General features: G+C 44.8%; 1 protein-coding gene across 3 annotated transcripts in view; it reads left to right on the top strand.

Annotated features, from left to right (window-relative positions):
- The window catches only part of LOC101824467 (protein CutA homolog), a 28,423-nt gene extending 8,015 nt beyond the window's left edge, over positions 1 to 20,408 (top strand). The window contains exons 2-7 of one of the 3 annotated variants that reach the window (XM_005082075.4): positions 1,100 to 1,245; positions 4,339 to 4,398; positions 5,552 to 5,597; positions 5,931 to 5,980; positions 16,801 to 16,933; positions 20,269 to 20,408. In XM_005082075.4, the coding sequence (XP_005082132.1) occupies positions 1,100 to 1,245; positions 4,339 to 4,398; positions 5,552 to 5,597; positions 5,931 to 5,980; positions 16,801 to 16,903 (405 nt within the window). In that variant the 3' untranslated portion in view covers positions 16,904 to 16,933; positions 20,269 to 20,408. Of the gene's footprint in view, positions 1 to 1,099; positions 1,246 to 4,338; positions 4,399 to 5,551; positions 5,598 to 5,930; positions 5,981 to 16,800; positions 19,959 to 20,242 lie in introns of those variants that run through there. The other 2 variants (XM_013122059.3, XM_021234058.2) reach the window with 2 other exon arrangements.
- The last annotated feature ends 1 nt before the right edge of the window (position 20,409 follows it).

Genomic DNA, 20,409 nt, shown 5'->3' with positions numbered 1-20,409 from the left:
GTGTAAGCCAAGTTGCTTCCAGTCATCACAATGAGAAAAGCAACCAATACAGAGAGTATCTGCTCCGCAAAGCCTGCTCGTGCCCCTCCCCAAGGAAAATCTACTCTTCCGTCCTTGTAATGATTAGTCCCAGTAGTGTGGGTTGCATAATTTTAAAACTGTTTGTCCTAAACTATGCACAACACCGGGCACAGATCAATGAATGCAAGTGAAATTACTGTCTAAAACATCAGGAGAGACAAGTGCTTACCATTAAAAATAACCTTCACAGGGTGTTAGCTCTTCAGCAAGTGAAAGCTACAATTACCTGCAGTAACAGTTCCGTGCAGTAAAAATGGATTTGAACTCATCCAGACTTGAGTCCAAACTCTGGCTTCAACATATAAAGCTATGGTTTTGAAAAAGGTTTTTTGCCTCACTTATTTGTTTTTTTCCTTAGCTACAAAATGCAGAGGAAAGCATCTAGGCTTGAGGGTTTTGTTAAGTGTGGATAAATCAGTATGTGTGGGTGCCAGAAGTCGACCTTGGCGTATCATTCTTCATTCGTCTTGTTATTTATTTACTTAATGTTGTTTAGGTGTTTTGCTTACCATGTATGTGCCTGTGCCCTGGGAAGCCAAAAGAGGATGTCAGATCCCCTGGAACTTGGGTTGTGAACCATCATGTGGGTGTTGGGAATTGAACCCAAGTCCATTGAAAGAGTATTCAGTGCTCTAACCCTTGCTCTTTTTGGAGGGGGTGTTGGGTAGGGTCTGTCATTGGCATAGAACTTGCTGAGTCGGAGCCACAAGTATGCTGGGTGTCCTGTGAGCCCCGGGGATCTGCCCGTCTCTGCACCTTCGGTGCTCAGACTATAGGCATGGGCCACCAAATCTAGGGGTTTTCTATGGCTTGTGGGAATCTAACATTGGTCCAGAGGCCCACTTTACCAACTGAGCTAGCTTCTCAGACCCTGGGTATGAATACTCTTATGTAGTAAACTAAAATACAGGTCTCTGCAATTTGTTTTTGTTTTTGTTTGTAGATGGGGATGACAAAGTGATTCCAGTCTGGTGGAGCCAGGAATCACTAACCTGTGTTTGTCTTTTCTACCATACAGGTTCTGACAGCTGTTCTGACGTATCCTATGCTCAGGACCTTTAGCCTCTGGTTCCACTCCTCCCTTGCCAGGAGCTATGTCTCTGGCACTTACTCCATCGTTTTTGTCAACTGTCCCAATGAGCAAATTGCCAGAGACGTTGCCAGGTATAGTACAGGAGCTAAGTGATGCCCCTAAATGCATGGGAAGATACCAGGGTGCTCTCTAGGGGCCACGGGGCAGCCCTGCTGTTACTTTGTGAACGCCTTCTGTCCAGGGATGAACTCCATACTTTCTGCCTGGTGTGGGATGAGGAACCCATTGGATGATCCTGGTCGGTGTGACCCAGGGCTGACCCTCCTGCTATACTAGAGACTGTTAAGTGATTGATGGGGCAGGAAAGGAATATGAGGCCCATAGAGATAAGTGGATTGCTTGAGGCCTTAAAGAACTGTGAAAACCTACATGGAGCAGGTCAAACCCCCAATTGCTAGTCTAACTTATTTTCTCATCCCCTTAGCTCAATTCCTGAGGTGCAAGAGCACTGGGTTTGTAATCACATCATAGTTTTACTGTTGACTGTGCAACTTCCATTTATGTGACTTTGGGCAAGTGTTTTTACTCGTTTACTCTTAGGGGGCCTAGCATCCAGCTCCCAAATAAGAACACACAGAGACTTATTATTACTTTTAAATGCCTGGCCGTAGCTTGCTTTATTTCTAGCCAGCTTTTCTTAGTTTAAATTATCCTGTCTATCTTTTGCCTCTGGGCTTTTACCTTTTTCTATTTCTGTGTATCTATCTTTTCTTTCCTTCTTATTCCGTGTCTGGCTGTGTAGCTGGGTGGCTGGCCCCTTCTTTCTTTCTTTTTTTTTTTTTTTCTTTTTTCTTTTTGTTTGTTTTTGAGACAGGGTTTCTCTGTGGCTTTGGAGGCTGTCCTGGAACTCACTCTGTAGACCAGGCTGGTCTCAAACTCACAGAGATCCGCTTGCCTCTGCCTCCCAGGTACTGGGATTAAAGGCGTGCGCCACCACCACCCAGCAACCATCTATAATGGAATCTGATGCTGTGTTCTGTCTGATGTCCTCTTATGTCATGCAGGCACACATGCAAATAGAGCATTCATATGCATAAATAAAGAAATCTTTAAAAAAAAGACCCAGGAAAAAACAATGTGAAAAAGACTTTCTACTTGCCAAAACAAACACTGGACTGGGCGGGCAGCTTCTGCTTGGAGTTGTATGAGCTCTTTGTGGTCATGTGAAGATGTAGAGATCAGCAGGGGTGGCATTATGAAGGGAGCTCTTGGGAGTGAAGAAGGTCTTTGTTTAGTCAGGTAAAGAGGAGAGCTGTCTATCACAGAACAGGCACACGTTTCAGACAGGAAAGACAGGCAGAGTCCAGTCCGTCCTCCGTAGGCCCAGTGCCAATCATCCCGCCCCCCCCATCCCCCTGTTCCCCCCCCCACTGAGCTGGCCTTTAAAGTGGCCTCCCCACAGCCTCTTCTCTGTGTCCTCAGATGCTGATGTGTGGATGGTTACCAGTGGATGCAAAAAGGTGACCCCCACCCTTCTGTGGATGTAACTAAATGCCAGAGTAGGTCATTTATTTATAAATAAAGATGTATTTCACCTTATGTCTGTAGCTCTGGGAAGTCCAAGAGCATGCGACTTGGGATCTGACAGGAGCCCTCTGCCTGCATTGTTACATGGCACAGGGCATCACATGGCAGTAGAGGGCGAGCATGCTGATTCACCCCCTCTTCCTTTCCTTTCGAAGTCACCAATGCCACCATGGGGGCCCCGCCCTCATGCCCTCACTAACCACCCTCTAAAAGCTCTCCCTCCAAACCTCATTAACAGGATTTGTGGGATTATATTCCCAGCACAGGGATTCTGGGGACACACTCAAACCGTGGAGCTCTGCCTCTGGCCCCCAGCATTCAAAACCCAACATGGAAAACTGCCTTCTGTCCCCGAGCCCTGACACTGAACTAGCTGCACACCCTTTCAAAAGTCCCAGCCCACCTCTCATCTGAATCCATTTGGGTGAAACTCAGAGCACACCTGAAGCAAAGCGACTTCACCAGCTTGTGAAATCCAACAAGTTACCTGCTCTACAGGACAGACGTTTCCATTTCCAAATAGAGAAGTAAGCAAGAAGCAGGGCACAGCTGGCCTCAGGTGTCTTGCTTAGGGTTGTCATTGCTGTGACAAAACACCATGACCAAAAGGCAAGTTGGGGAGGAAAGGGTTTATTTGGCTTACACTGCAGCCCTGCTGTTCACCACCATAGGACGCCAGGACAGGAAGTCAAACTGAGCAGGAACCTGAGGCAGGAGCTGATGCAGAGGCCATGAAGGATGCTGCTTCCTGGCTTGTTCTTCATGGGTTACTCAGCCTGCTTCCTTCTAGAACCCAGGACCACCAGCCCAGGGTTGGCACCACGCACACTGGGCTGGGCCTCCCCCATCAGTCACTAATTGAGAAAATACCCCACAGACTTGTCTATAGCCACATTTTTTTGTAGTTTTATGTGCATTGGTGTTTTGCTGTGGCTTTGGATCCCTTGGAACTGGAGTTAGGCAGTTGTGAGCTGTCATGTGGGTGCTGGGAATTGAACCCGGGTCCTCCTGAAGAGCAGTCAGTGCTTGTAACCACTGAGCCATCTATCTAGCCCCCTATAGCCACGTCTTATGGGTGCCTTTTCTCAACTGAGTGTTCTTCCTCTCTAGTGACTATAGTTTGTGTCAAGTTGGTATAAAACTAGCCAGGACACCATGCAAATCTAAAATCCAATAGCACTTTAATTTTGAAGGCTCAGGATACATTCCTCTGTGTGTGTGTGTGTGTGTGTGTGTGTGTGTGTGTGTGTGTGTGTGTGTGTATGTGTGTGTGTGTAGGGCCAGCTAGGCCTTATGCAGCCCAGCCTCCATGGCTTTGCTGGGCTCAGCTGGGCTCAGCCGGTAGCTCTACGGTTTTGTCTTGATAGAGGTTTAGTCCCCATCACTCTCCTAGCCTTGCCCAAGTGAAAACTGTGGCAGCTCTGATTCCCACATTTTTACTTCATTAATTACTTGCCAACATCCTCACCCACAGCTTCATTAACATAGACTTTCAGAATTAAGTTTACAACATATATACTGCATAGCAGGAGAGGGACACCCTAAATGATTGTTCACTCAGATACTCACGGTAATTCCCACCTCTTCTGTTAAAACCTTGGATTTGCTCCAGTGATCACCCCCTCTCTTTGCTCTAGGGCCATACTGGATAAGAAGCTGGCTGCCTCTGTGAACATCTTGCCTAAGACATCCTCACTGTGAGTTTTGCCAAGGCCAGTGGAGGGGAGTTGGGAGTGTTAAGGTGGGGTCCTGGATGACAGAGCATGGACAAATGGTGAGCTGTCGGAGAACGTTTAAAAGGCATTTAATCAACACTTGACAGTTGACTTGCATCAGAGTTTATGTTTATTGTCAATTTATGTCACCCAAGGAAAGCAAAAAGAAAAAATATCGTGTATAGAGAAAGGAGGGAAAAGCCACGCTATTGCTCAACTGCTCACAGCCTTTTGAGCATGGCTCCATAACTTGGCTTTCCTTTTGATCTCTGGGCCTTAGCCTAAGTCTGTTGAATCAGTCTCTCTGGGGCTGAGGCCTAAGTTTCTGGATCTTTAAAATGTTTCCTAGGGGCTTATGAGTGTAGCTCAGTGGTAGAGCGCTTGCTTGCCTGTCATGCGTGTGGTCTGGGTTTGCTCTCCAGCATAACAAAAAGGGAAGAGGTGAGAAGGAACGGAGGGAGGCTGATAGAGGGAAGAAGAAAGGAAGGAAAAGGAAGGATGGAGGCCAGGAGACCTCATGTGAAATCTTAAGTTAGGAAGCTGTCTTCAAGAGACAACCTCCAGGAATGCCCTGGTGGGTCCTAATGTATTTGTTAGAATGGTTGGGCAAACCGACCTGTGGGACCTTGGCCAACTCTAGACTTCTTTTATGGGTGTCTTAGGGTTTCTATTGCTGCGATAAAACACTATTACCAAAAGGCAAGTTGGGGAGGAGAGGGTTTGTTTGTCTTAAACTTCCATATCACTGTCAAGGAACTCACACAAGGCAGGAATCTGGAGGCAGGAGCTGATGCAGAGTCCATGAAGGGTGCTGCTTCCTGTTTTGCTCAGTACACCTTCTTATAGAATCCAGGACCCGCAGCCCAGGGATGGCTCCACCCACAGTGGCCTGGGCCCTCCCACACCGATCACTAATTGAGAAAATGCTCCACAGGCTGGCCTGCAGCCCAGTCTTAGGGAGGCGTCTTCCCAGTTGAGCCTCCCTCTTCTCTGATCGCTCTAGCTTGTGCCAGAAAAATAGGTTTGGGGGAGATTGTAGCGTCTCCTCTTCAGTAATGCACCTGCTCTGGCAGGTTTGACGATTTGGCAGGCTCCTCTTGTGACTGTCACAGTTTGATTTTGTTCTCTTTTCTAGGTACTTTTGGAAGGGAGAAATTGAAGAATCCACTGAGATCTTGTTGGTAAGTGAGGACAGGGGCCGAGGTGGTTTTAATAGGACAATGAGTGACATCAGGGTCATTTTCCAGATTCTAGTTAAAAATCAGGGACAACCCTGGGTCTAGCTCAGTGACGACTTTTTACATGCAGCAGTCCTAAAGTTCAGTCTTCATAGAGAGAAAAAAAAAAAAAACATCAGTCAACTGATTGAGGCTCTTGCCCCACCTAAGATGTCTGAGGCTCATTAGCAATCTAGAGACCTGATCTGGTGACCTGTGAGGAATGCTAAATGGCCATAGGAATGGTGAGTTGAGCTGGATTCAGGTCCCACATTGTTGATTTTCTTCTTGTCACAGCTAATAAAGACAAAGACTTCCAAGGTCTCCAGGCTGTCCACCTACATGAGGTAAGGCTTCTCATTCATTCACCACAGGACCAGGCCAGGATGTTCTGGGCACTGAGGGAATGAAGCTGGGAAGTGGGAGAGCTGGGGTTTAGCCACTGCTGCCCATAAGACTCCTTGTCCTTCTCTGTGTCTCGGCTTCTCCATCTGGATAATGGACAGTAGAACGAGATGGTGTACACCGGTGGCTTCAGAATCTTGGTCTCAGGGCCTTTTCATACCTTAAAAAAGATTATTCAGACTCACAAAAGCATCACGGGTTAATTTCTAGCTTGTTCTAGTAATGCAGTCCTAAAGCTCACAGTTTGGGTCCCAGTGATTGATGTCAGTGGTTCACCAAGTGAGGGCTCTTTTCCTCTGAGGTCTCCAAGACTTTGATCAAGTCCATGAAAGTTAACTTTTTAGTCACAAGTGCTAAGGATTTTGAAAACTGTCTTTACCTTACCCAACAATAAAACCATTTATATGTTAATAACACGAATACCATATTTTTATGAAAAGTAGTCATATTTTTCCAAAACCAAGAAGTTAATGAGAAAATGGCATCATTCACATTTTGCAAATTGTGACTTTTATGGATAGCTGCTAGGGACAGTTTTAAGTTTACAATGACAATTACAGCCACTGTGGAGTGGATGGTGGCATACCCCCGCCATTAAAGACAGGAATACCATACACCAGGCAATTAATGATACTCCTACAAATACACCCAAAAGGGCCAGAAAACAGACTTAAATACTTGTGTGAAATATTGACAACAGCGATATTCACAGCAGGCCCATGGCAAATGCAGTTCCTTTGCTCATCCACACATGACTGGATGAACACTGGGAAACATAGTTTGCATGATGTGAACAAACCCCAAAAACATCATGCCAAGTGACATAAGCCAGAAACCAAAGGGCAAGGACTCTTCTAACCCAACAATATGAGATGAGCACAGTAGTCAAATTTATAGCCAGAAAGTCAGTCAAAGGTTACCCAGGACTGTCGGGAAGGGGCAGGGGCTACGGCTGAATGATATAGGGTTTCTGTGTAAGAAGATGAAGACGTTTTGCAAATGGAGAGTTGTGCAACTGCACATTTATACACTTAAAATGGTTAAAATGAGGCTGGGAAGGTCGCTCGGTTGGCGAAGTGCCTTATGCACGAGCGTGAGAATCTGAGTTTGGATCCCCAGAGTCCCCATAAACGCCAGGTGTGCTGCAATCCTGGTGCTGGGGGATCCCGGAAGCTTGCTGGCCAGGCAGTCTAGGTGTGAGTGAGCTCCAAGTTCAGTGAGAACCCTGGTCTCAAAAAACTCAGATGGAAAGTAACAAGAGAACACCAACACACACACACACACACACACACACACACACACACACACACACACACACACACACAGAGAGAGAGAGAGAGAGAGAGAGAGAGAGAGAGAGAGAGAAGATTTAGAAGTTTTGCTTGCAAACAATTCTCTCAATGACAATATGGAAGTTATGGAAGTTGTCCCCTTTTACCTCCAGTATTGGAGATGGGATTTTGTGTCACTTCAGACCTACTGAATGGAACTGCATTCCAAGAATCATACCTAGTGATTCTTGTCCACATTGCCACTTGAAGCATGGGTCTAACCATGTGTTACATTGTGCGAAGATACTTTTCAACTGTCCAACATAAGCACTACCTCATGGATTCCAACTTGGTTTGTGTGGTATAGGGTTCAAATGCATCATCATTATTATTATTATTATTTTATTCTTTCTTGTACATTACATCCCAGCCACAACCATAACATTTTATGCAGAGGACCTATCTCAGGCCCACACAGGGTTTGTGTTTTGTCACTTCAGGCTTTGTGGGCCACTGTGAGTCCTGCTTAGTTGATTCTTTGGATTTTCTTGTGGTGTCCTTGACCCCTTGGCTCCTACGATTCTTCCTCCCTCTCGTCAGTGGGGCTCCCCTGAGCTCCAGCTAATGTTTGGCTGTGGGCCTCTGCATCTGCTCCCATCAGTTGCTGCATGAAGCCTCTCTGATAACGACTGGGCTAGGCACCGATCTATGAGTATGGCAGAATGTCATTAGGAATCATTTTATTGACCTTTTATTTATTTATTTTTGCAAGTCATGTTTGGTTCTATCTTGGGTCTCTGGGCTGTCCTGGCTCTGTTTCCTGTCCATCCAGGCAGGTGTCTGGTGTGGGCTCCCTCTCATGGCATGGGCCTCAAGTTTGGACCAGTCATGGCTTGGCCACTCTCACAAGTTCTGTGCCACCATTACCCCAGAACATCTTGCAGGCAGGGTAGATTGTAGGTCAAGTACAGTGTTCTTAAGTATCATCCCAGGCTGACTGAATTGTGCAGCCTGGGCTACATGCCCTTGCTCTGCATGATAAAAGTTATTTCCTTCCTGTCTTAAGCAAACTAGGATGTCATGGCCATAGAGCTGTAGCTGAGTCTAAATTCTAACTACAGGGAAGGCCCTATTATTAACACATTGGCAGAGGTCAGGGAATGAGGCATCTTGATTGAACCAAAACTGAAACCTACATCTGACAGAGAGCTGATCTCCAGAATTTACAAAGAACTCAAGAAGCAAGCCTCCAAAACACCAAAGGATCCGATCAAAAAGTGGGCTACAGAACTAAATAGAGAATTGTCAGTAGAGGACTCTAAAATGGCTGAGAGACACTTAAGAAAGTGCTCAACCATTGAGCTGGGCTTCTTCGCCTTCTTCTATACCTATTATTCTTAGATTTGGTCTTTTCACGGTGTCCCATATTTCCTGGATATTTTGTGTTAAGGATTTGTTGGATTTAAGACTTTCTTTTGTCGATGAGTCTATTTCCTCTAGTTTATCTTCAGTGCATGAGAGTCTGTCTTCCATCTCTTGTATTCTGTTAGTTATGCTTGCAACTGTAGTTCCTGATTGTTTTTTCAGCCTTTCGATTTCCAGCATTACCTGAATCATAGAAGAAAATTTTCCCAACCTGAACAAGGAGATGCCTATGAAACTACAAGAAGCTTAACGAACACCAAATAGACTGGACCAAAAAAAAGTCCCCTCACCACAAAATAATCAAAACACCAAACATACAGAATAAAGAACGAATATTAAAAGCAGTAAAGGAAAAAGGCCAAGTAACATATAAAGGCAAACCTATCAGAATTACACCCAACTTCTCCATGGAAAATATGAAAGCCAGAAGGTCCTGGGTAGATGTTCTACAAACACTAAGAGATCACAGATTCCAGCCCAGACTACTATTCCCCGCAAAACTCTCAATCACTATAGAAGGAGAAAACAAAATATTCCATGACAAAACCAGATTTATGCAATACGTATCCACAAATCCAGCCCTACAGAAAGTTCTAGAAGGAAAACTCCGACACGAGGAAGTTAACTACACTCAAAATAACATGGGCAATAGATAATCTAACTTAACCAGAAATCAGAAAAACTCACACACAAAACCACCACCCAAAACGGATCCAAAGCAAACAAGAATCAACAATCAATGGCCATTAATATCCCTGAATACCAATTATCTTAACACCTATAAAAAGACACAGACTAACAGAATGGATACAAAGACAGAATCCATCCTTCTGCTGCATATAAGAAACACACCTCAATTTCAAAGACAGTCGCTACCTCAAGGTTAAGGGTTGGGAAAAGACTTGCCAATCAAATGGACATAAGAAGCAAGCAGGTGTAGCTATCCTAATATCCAACAAAATAGACTTCAAACTAAAATTAATCAAAAGAGATGAAGAAGGTCACTTCATATTCATCATAGGAAAAATCCATCAGGAAGAAGTCTCAATTCTGAACATATATGCCCCAAATATAAAGGCACCCATATGTTTCATAAAAGAAACATTACTACAACTCAAATCACACATTAAACCCCCACACACTTATAGTGGGAGACTTCAACACCCCACTCTCCAGACAGAAACTTAACAAAGAAACAAAGGAATTAACAGAAGTTATCACCCAATTGTGTTTAACAGACATCTATAGAACATTCCACCCAAACATAAAAGAATATACTTTCTTCTCAGTACCACATGGAACCTTCTCTAAAATCAACCACATTCTTGGCAGTACAGCAAACCTCAACAAATACAAAAAAAAATGTAATAACCCCCTGTACCCTTTCGGATCACCACAGCTTAAAATTAGAATTCACCATCAACACAGACTGCAGAAACCTCACAAACTCATGGAAACTGAACAATGCTCAATTACATCACCCCTGGGTAAAGGAAGAAATAAAGAAAAATAACAGATTTCCTAGAATTCAATGAAAATGAAGGCACAACATACTCAAACCTTTGGGATACTTTGAAAGCAGTCCTAAGAGGAAAATTCATAGCACTAAGTGCGCACATGAAGAAACTGGAGAATTACCACACTAGAGAATTAACAGAACAGCTGAAAGCTCTAGAACACAAAGAAGCAAACTCACCCAGGAGGAGTAGACGCCAGGAAATAATCAAATTGAGAACTGAAATCAATAAAGTAGAAACAAAGAAAACAATACAAAGAATCAATAAAACAAAGAGTTGATTATTTGAGAAAATCAACAAGATAGACAAACCTATATCAAACCTAACCAAAAGACAGAGAGAGAGCCGGGCGTTGGTGGCGCACGCCTTTAATCCCAGCACTCAGGAGGCAGAGACAGGCGGATCTCTGTGAGTTCGAGGCCAGCCTGGTCTACAGAGTGAGTTCAAGGACAGCCTCCAAAGCCACAGAGAAACCTTGTCTCGAAAAAAAAAAAACTAAAAAAAAAAAAAAGACAGAGAGAGAACATGCAAATTAACAAAATCAAATGAAAAGGGGGCATAACAACAGACACTGGGGAAATCTAAAGAATCATCAGGTCATACTGTGAAAATTTGCACTCCACCAAATTGGAAAATCTGAAGGAAATGGATGATTTTCTGGATAGATATCACTTACCAAAATTAAATCAAGAAGAGATAAACAATTTAAACAGATCTATATCCCCTAAAGAAATAGAAGCAGCCATAAAAAGTCTTCCAACCAAGAAAAGTCCAGGGCCAGATGGTTTCAGTGCGGAATTCTACCAAAAATTCAAGGAAGAGTTAATACCAATACTCTTCAAATTGTTCCACACAATAGAAGCAGAAGGATCACTGCCAAATTCTTTTTATGAGGCTACAATTACATTAATAGCCAAACGACACAAAGACACAACCAAGATAGGGAATTACAGACCAATCTCCCTCATGAACATTGATGAAAAAATACTCAATAAAATAATGGCAAATTGAATCTAAGAACACATAAGAAAAATCATACACCATGATCAAGTAGGCTTCATCCCAGGGATGCAGGGATGGTTCAGCATACAAAAATCCATCAATGTAATCCACCTTATAAACAATCTGAAAAGGGAAAACCACATGATCATCTCACTAGATGCTGAAAAAGCCTTTGACAAAATCCAATACCTCTTCATGATAAAGGTCTTGGAGAGATCAGGAATAACAGGAACATACCTAAACATAATAAAAACAATATACAGCAAACCAACAGCCAGCATCAAACTAAATGGAAACTAAAGGCGATTCCTCTAAAATCAGGAACAAGACAAGGCTGTCCACTCTCTCCATATGTCTTCAATATTGTAATTGAAGTTCTAGCTAGAGCAATATGACAACAAAAGGAGATCAAGGGAATACGAATTGGAAAGGAAGAAGTCAGACTTTCACTATTTGCAGATGATATGATAGTCTATGTAAGTGAACCAAAGAATTCTGCCAGGAAACTCCTACAGCTGATAAACACCTTCAGCAAAGTGGCAGGATACAAGATTAACTCAAAAAAATCAGTAGCCCTACTATATATAGACAATAAAGGGGATGAGAAAGAATTCAGAGAAACATCACCCTTTACAGTAGCCACAAACACCATAAAATATCTTGGGGTAACTCTAACCAAACAGGTGAAAGACCTGTATAACAAGAACTTTGAGTCTTTAAAGAAAGAAATTAAAGAAGACACCAGAAAATGGAAAGATCTCCCATGCTCTTGGATAGGTAGGATCAACGTAGTAAAAATGGCAGTTTTACCAAAAGCAATCTACAGATTCAATGCAATCCCTCTCAAAATACCAACACAACTTTTCACCAACCTCGAAAGGATAATCCTCAACTTTATATGGAAAAACAAAAGACCCAGGATAGCCAAGGCAACCCTGTACAATAAAGGAACTTCCGGAGCCATCACCATCCCTGACTTCAAGCTCTATTATAGAGCTATAGTTCTGAAAACAGCTTGGTATTGGCACAAAACAGACAGGTAGACCAATGGAATCGAATCGAAGACCCTGATATCAACCCACACACCTTTGAACACCTGATCTTTGATAAAGAAGCTAAAACTATACAATGGAAAAAAGAAAGCATCTTAAACAAAAGGTACTAGAGTAACTGGATGCTGGCATGTAAAAGACAACAGATAGATCCATATCTATCACCATGCCCAAAACTTAAGTCCAAATGGATCAAAGACCTCAACATAAATCCAGCCACATTGAATCTCTTAGAGGAGAAAGTGGGAAGTACCCTTGAACGAATTGGTACAGGAGACTGCTTCCTGAACATAACACCAGTAGCACAGACACTGGGATCGACAATTAATAAATGGGACCTCCTGAAACTGAGGAGCTTCTGCAGGGCAAAGGACACAGTAAACAAGACAAAACGACAGCTCACAGAATGGGAAAAGATATTCACCAACCCCACATCTGACAGAGGGATGATCTCCAAAATTTACAAAGAACTCAAGAAGCAAGTCTCCAGAACACCAAAGGATCCAATTAAAAAATGGGGTACAGAACTAAATAGAGAATTCTTAATAGAGGAGTCCAAAATGGCCAAGAGACACTTGAGAAAGTGCTCAACATCTTTAGCCATTAGGGAAATGCAAATCAAAACAACTGAGATACCATCTCACTCCTGTCAGAATGGCTAAAATCAAAAACTCTAATGACAGTTTATGCTGGAGAGGATGTGGAGAAAGGGGTACACTCCTCCACTGCTGGTGGGAATGCAAACTTGTGCAGCCACTTTGGAGATCAGTTTGGAGATTCCTCAGAAAATTTGAAATCAGTCTACCGCAAGATCCAGCAATTCCACTCTTAGGCATATACCCAAAAGATGTACACTCATACAATAAGGACATCTGCTCAACTATGTTCATAGCAGCATTGTTTGTAATAGACAGAACCTGGAAAGAACCTAGATGCCCCTCAACTGAAGAGTGGACAGAGAAAATGTGGTACATTTACACAATGAAATACTATTCAGTAGAAAAAAAAGAAATCTTGAAATTTGCAGGCAAATAGATGACACTAGAAGAAACCATCCTGAGTGAGGTAACCCAGTCACAAAAAGACAAACATGGTATGTACTCACTCATATATGGATTTTAGACATGGAGCAGGGCATTGCCAGCCTACAACCCCACCACCAGAGAGTCTGGGGTGCAGGGAGGACCCTAAGAGAGATATGCATGGTAACCCGGAGAAGGGTTATGGGATTTGATCTCCTAATTAGATTGGGGAGGGGGAGAAGGTGAGGGCAGAAGGAGATGGGAGAAAGAGAGGGAGAGAAGAGGAGGAGAGAGGGGGACATGGGAGAGCAGGAAGGTTGAGCCAGGATAAGAATAGAGGAGAAACGGATGAGAGATACCATAAAAGAGGGAGCCAGTATAAGTTGGAGGAGAGATCTGGCACTAGTGAGATCTTCACAGATCTACAGGAATGACACCAACTGGCATTAAGGCTACCTTAAATGCCCTCCCATGATGGTGAGAATGATGACTACCTTATATGCCATCCTAGAACCCTCATCCAGTGGCTGATGGAGACAGAGGCAGACACCCACAGCTGTGAACCGAATTGAACTTCTGAAACCCAGTTGCAAAGAGGAGTGATGACCAAGGGAATCCAGATCAGGCTGGCAAGGCCCACAGGGGCAGCTGACCTAAACAAGGGGGGAATGCATGGACCCCAGACTGATGATTGGGGGGCCAGCATGGGACTGATCCAGACATCCTCCCACTGAACCTGTGTGACAGAGAGGAGGCCTTGGCAATCTGTGGGACCTGGGAGAGTTGATCAGTATTTATTCCTGGCATACAGAGGGACTCTGGGAGTCCATGCCACGTGGAGGGATGCTCTCTCAGTCTGGACACACGGGAAAGAACCTGGGCCATTCCCGGGATGATGTGACAGACTCTGGAAATCCCTCATGGAGGCCCTTGCCCTCCCTGGGGAGTGGAGGGGGAATGGAGTGGGGATGAGGGGTTGAGAGGATTAGGGGGTAGGGGAGGAGGGGAGGGAGAGGGAACTGAAAGTGACATTCGTAAAAAGTTAAATAAAAAATATGAAAAAAAAAGAAAGTGCTCAACATCCCTAGCCATCTGTGAAATGCAAATCAACAACTCTGAGATATCATCTTACTCCTGTCAGAATGGCTAAAATCAAAAACTCCAACAACAGTTTATGCTGGAGAGGATGTGGAAAGAGGGGAACACTCCTTTACTGCTGGTGGGAGTGCAGACTTGTACAGCCACTTTGGAAGTCAGTATGGAGATTCCTCAGGAAAATGGGAATCAGGCTACCACAAGACACAGCAATTCCACTCTTAGGCATATACTGAAAAGATACACATCCATACAACAAGGATGTCTGTTCCACTATGTTCATAGCAGCATTATTTGTAATAGCCAGAACCTGGAAGCAACCTAGACGCCCCTCAACTGAAGAATGGATAGAGAAAATATGATACATTTACACAATGGAGTACTTACTATTCAGTGGGGGGGGAAAACAATGGAATCTTGAAATTTGCAGGCAAATGGATGGCACTAGAAGAAACCATCCTGAGTGAGGTAACCCAGTCACAAAAAGAGAAACATGGTATGTACTCACTCATTTATGGGTTTTAGACATACAATCCCACTGCCAGAGGATCTGGGAAACAGAACCTTCATCCAGCAACTGATGAAAGCAGAGGCAGATACCCACAGACAAACACTGAACTAAACTCCTGGAATCCAGTGTCAGAAAGAGAGAACTGATGGGCAAAGGAGTTAAGAGTGGGCTGGTTTAACCCACAGAAACAGTTGACCTGAACAAAGGGGAGCTCTTGAACCCCAGATTGATGGCTGTGTGAAAAGCATGGGACTGACCCAGACCCCCTGAATGTGGGTGTCAGTGAGGAGGCCTAGGTAATCTATGGGGCCTTGGGTAGTGGATCAGTATTTATCCCTGGCGTACAAATAGACTGTGAGAGCCCATGCCACAATGAGAGAGGCTCTCTCAGCTTGGACTCTTGAAGGAGGGCCTAGGCCCTGCCCTGGATGACATGACAGACTTTGGAGTTCCACCATGGAGGGCCTCTCCCTCCCTGGAAATCAGAGTGGAGATTGGGTGGTGGCCTTGGGGCATCTGGTGGGGAGGGAGGGAGGAGGGGAGGGAGAGGGAGCTGTGATTGACATGTGAAACAAGCTTGTTTCTAACTTAAATAAAAAAAGGAAAAAACCTAAACCTGCGAGGGACAGCTTCTGGGGTAGGAGAGAGCCCCAGAGTTATACTGCTTCTTATGTTGAAGTCTGGCTTCCTACTCAATAGTTGTACCATAGTGCTTAAAAAATGTTAGTATGCTTTTTGCCTCATCTGTCTATCTATAAAATGAGTATCAATCTACCAGGTTCTTACACATATTAGAATACATGAAATATACCTATAGAGTGTTTCAACAGTTCATCTTATTGCTAACATATATGATTCTTTGAATTCAATATGTCTGTTTATAAAAGATTCTGGCCTCAGTGTCCATGAAATGAACTCATCAAACTGATAATCTTCACGTTCTGAATAAACCAACCCTACTTGCTGTACATGCTACAGTGCTTATTTTTACTACGATTAGTTAACTGTTACCTCATGAGAATTTCCCAATGGCTCCATGTTGATCAGTAAGTAAGCAAAGAATTTTTGTGCACATTGGCACATGAGAGACTGGCATGAAGACACCGGGCTTTGTGCACTGAGTGCCAGGTGAACTAAGCAAAGAGGCAGGTGACTGAGCCAGGCTTGCAAAAAGGGCTCCGTGGGGAAGGTCAGGGACTGTTTGCCCTTGAGCGTCAAGAGGATTTTGGTTGATGAGCAGTAGCAGTGAGGACTTTGTCGCAGGAAGGACTGTATGGACTTTGGGGAAGGGGCAGGAAGACACAGCGGCGTGTGTGTGTGTGTGTGTGTGTGTGTGTGTGTGTGTGTGTGTGTGTGTGTAGGTGGAAAGGGTAGGAGCATGAGTGTGTGCCATGCTGGCCTTCAGCCGAGGGTGCTAGCTAGTCCTTAGCAATCCTCTTCTGTAGGGACATCCAGAGAAATTAGTGACTTGTCCACAGTCTAAGAACCAAATAAGGGCAGACACAGGATTTCAACCCATACCTCTGAGACTAAAGCAGCAGTTCTTAACCTGTGGGTTGAGATTCCTAACAGTAGCAAAATTACAGTTATGAAGTAGCAAGGAAATGATTTTACGGTTGGGGGGGTCCCCACAACATGAGGAGCTGTACTAAAGGGCTGCAGTGTTAGGAGGGTTGAGAACCTCTGCTCCAAAGACACTGATCCAAACCAGCACCTGTTGAGTGGGGAACAGGCTCAGGCAGGCTGGCCCAAGGCAGAGTGAGCTGCTGCAGCTTACGGGGCCTCCAGAGGGCCTGCGGCCTGGGTTTTGTCGTGTAGGTTTATCTTGTGACAGTCACTCATTAGAGCTCTGCTTTCTTTCCAAAAGGTTGGCTCATCCTTTTGAAATCCCAGAAGTCTTCAGTATTTCCATGGACCACGGAGATGCTCGCTATTTAAAGTGGCTTGAGGAGGGCATGAAGGAAGACTAAGCAGAGAAACTGCAGGCTGCTGACTTGACTGTAAGCCTTTCCTGACTGCGCTCTGGGAAAAGCAGGGCCTCCTTGTGCCTCCCTAGGGGGTTCCTGACAGCACAGGGGTGACCTGTGCATGCTGATTGAAGGGCTGAGCATTTCAAGACCAGAAGTGAAGGCCAGCCCGACCAGCAAGCACCAATTGGAGCCTGTCTCTGAGTCCTGTGTGTTTGCAGGTGGCCAGGGGGTGAGGATGCAGGGACAGAGGGGAGGCGGCCGAGAGGGCACTGGGCCTACTGTTAGTGCTTGGGTGTAACTGCTCCTAGGCGTCTCATGGGGACAAAGGGCCTTGCTCACCTGGGTGTGTGTGGGATAAACATCTTCTAAAGAAACTGACACGTGCGCTGTTCAAAATCATGTATTGTAGTGGTACGGTTCCAGGGGAGGTCAGCAGAATTCTATTCTTGTTACACTGGCTTTTGTTGCTCCTGAACTTGCAGAGGTGAGGCTGGGAAGGGACTTCTTGAGCCTATACAGACTAGGGGAATATTAGGGTTTCAACACAGCCTCGTGAGCTGAGAGTAAGTCTTGACTCTTTATTAGACTTAATATAACAGACATGCAAAGACTCTGGAGACATGGGCTCTCAGCCCTGGGAATGAACCTGCTGGACCAGGGTTCTTCACACTTGCTGTACAGAGCTTCTAGGGCTGACAGAGGAACCCCTGAACTTCTTGGGGAATGCAGCCCCCATCCACATCCCAAGTGAAGCTGCCAGGAGTTTGTAAATCGCTGCTGTGATTTTCCCGATATTATGCATCATGAAGAAAAACTGCACTTCATAGAATTGCATGCAAGTAGGCGTGCTAAATTATACAGCCTAGCCATGGTTTCTCATCCCATGTTGAGGGTTCTTCTACACCTGTCCCAGGATCTCTGGTGACGAGGACAGGGAGCCTAGGGGATGCTGAGCCCAAGGCTCTGGAAAGGAAGAGTTGAACCAGGCCTTTTTCATGAATCTCAAAAGGTAACTCCGTGGCGGTGTGGCACAGGAAGGTAGAGTCGGGATACAGACATCTGTGGTGTCCTGGTCTCTTCTATGGGGCGGGGTTGTTACATACATATGTGTTCTAGTTCTGATAGCTGCTGTGCGCCTCCCATGTTGTGCCCCAAATACCACGTGGCGAAGGGTCTCCGAGGGCCGTCTGTGAGAGCCTGATCAGGACAGAGGCCCTTCCAAAGGGCCAAAGAAGTCCACTGGCAGTTTTGAGGGTTGAGGAACTGAGATGTCCTTGGTCTTAAACCCCAGTTTCTGAGGTATATTCAGATCTTGAAAACCCAGCTTACGATGTACCCAGGCCCCCGCATGTACCATCAGTGCTGCTTTTAGGATAAAGTTCAGTTTCTGTGTCCTCCTTTTAGAACCTGTTTCCTTCACAGTCTCGTCACCCCGTGGCAGATGGGTGGCCTCACTGTGCATGGTCTCTGTGGTCATGTTGTCCCCTCTACCCGGTGTTACTCCTTTGAAGTCTCACTTACAGGCTCGATCACCAGGTGCTGGAGGTCAGAGGCCTGTCTAAATCTTGTTGGTCTCTTGCACAAGGTTTGGGAATTATTTCCCAAGTAGACATTTCAGTTTTAAGTGTTTAAAAAAAAAACAAAAGTTTCTCTACAACATGAAATTTACTTTTAAGTTTTGAAATAGGCAAAGTATGTATTTTTCTCTTGAATTCTTTTTATTTTTTTATTTTTTGGTTTTTCGAGACAAGGTTTCTCTGTAGTTTTGGAGGCTGTCCTGGAACTCCCTCTGTAGACCAGACTGGCCTCGAACTCCCGAGTGCTGGGATTAAAGGCGTGCGCCACCACAGCCCGGCTTCTCTTGAAATTTCTTAAACTTAAAAGGTTTTTATACTGTGGCCTTCATTGGTTCATTTTAGGTGCCATCAAAAAAGCCTTTTTTGGTGACCTGTCTGCCACAGTGTTCGGGAAAAGGAGAGAGGGGACACTTGCTGAACTGTTTAGGAAGCTCTCTGTCTTATCCTTGTAAGTTAGGCTTATTTGTTAGCATTTTTGCTGATGAAACCTGAGGTCAGAAGGCGTAAGCCACTTAAGAGGAAAGAGGCTGTGGACCAGAATCTGATTCTAACCCTAACACTCCTGCTACTTTTTATTCAGGCGAGTCAGTCCCCAGGAAGGCCACAGATCCAGAGACTCTGCAATAGCCGCAGGCAAAGTTACTAGTCTCTAAGGTCTGTCAGCCTGACACTTGTCCATCTATTACTTTGTTTCTTCCTTACCATAGATCTGGAGGGTGTGACCCATCCATGGGTGGAGAGAGAGTAGAGCTTAATGACCGGCCACTATCCTACAGTGTCCTCCTAAGATGAGGCTGTTAAAGGCAGGCTGGGTCCCCGGCTAGTGTCTCCATGTGGGAACTCCCTTCCAGCAGTTCTTATGATTCCCAGAATCTCTAAAAAAAGGCAACTGTGGAAATGAGGAAAAAAACTATCTATCCAAAACAGCTAAATCTTACGAGGACACACCCTGCATTAAAAGAGGCCCTTCATCTCGACATGGTGGTGGACCCAACAATCCCAGCCCTTGCGGGGCTAAGGCAGAACAACCCTGAGTTCAAGGCCAGCCTGAGCTACATAGGGAGATCCTATCTCAAACAATAAAAGCAAATCACCTTCATCAAGTAAAGCACAAAAGCAGGTAACATCAAAGTGCTGAGCTGAAGAATGAGCCTAGCCAGGACACACAAGGGAGTGGCCACCAACATCTAATCTATGGGCCTTGCTCTGGGGTTTCTGTGGGTGCCGGTGCTATCAGTAGGTTTTCCTTGGAAATAATTTTATATGCAAACTCTGAGGGTGATGTTCCAAGAAATAAACTTTGGAAGCAAAAGGAACACTTAAGGCGGTAACTCAGACACATGGCTGGCTATCTTTTGTGCTATTCAGTTATACACCCAAATGCTGAGGCGTTAGAAGCTATCTATACAAATGATGTTCTCTGGTAACCTCAGCCTATAGTCCTCTGTTAACAGCACTAATAAAAGGGTTTGATATGCCTCTCTACTCAACAATTTTTCAGGGAAATATGAGGGAAGGAATATGAAGAGCAAAGTATTTTAAGACTAACGTGGTTTGGGGAAGTTCTGAGAATTCGAAATCCTTGTTTGTTTGTTTTTGGTTTTTCAAGACAAGAGTGTCTCTGTGCAACAGCCCTAGCTGTCCTGGAGCTAGCTTTGTAGACCAGGCTGGCCTTGAACTCAGAGATCTACCTGTCTCTGCCTCCTGAGTGCTGGGACTAAAGATGTGCACCGCTATGTCTGTTTTTTTCCTAAATCCTAAGGGTCAGTGTTTGCTGTTACTCGGCAGGGGGAGGAAAACAAATTCCACATTACCAAAGGGGAACCCTGCTGAGAGAACAGAGGTTGCTGGATGGCTAGAGGGATGGCCTTGATGTCCCCAGCAAAACTCCAGGAAGCCAAGAGTGGAATGTGAAGGCTTTTCCAAGGA

The sequence above is a fragment of the Mesocricetus auratus genome, unplaced genomic scaffold (assembly GCF_017639785.1).
Source record: "Mesocricetus auratus isolate SY011 unplaced genomic scaffold, BCM_Maur_2.0 Super-Scaffold_100047, whole genome shotgun sequence".
Classification (NCBI taxonomy): domain Eukaryota; kingdom Metazoa; phylum Chordata; class Mammalia; order Rodentia; family Cricetidae; genus Mesocricetus; species Mesocricetus auratus.
Note: the sequence above shows the minus strand (reverse complement) of the source record. Positions and strands in the feature narration are given on the sequence as shown.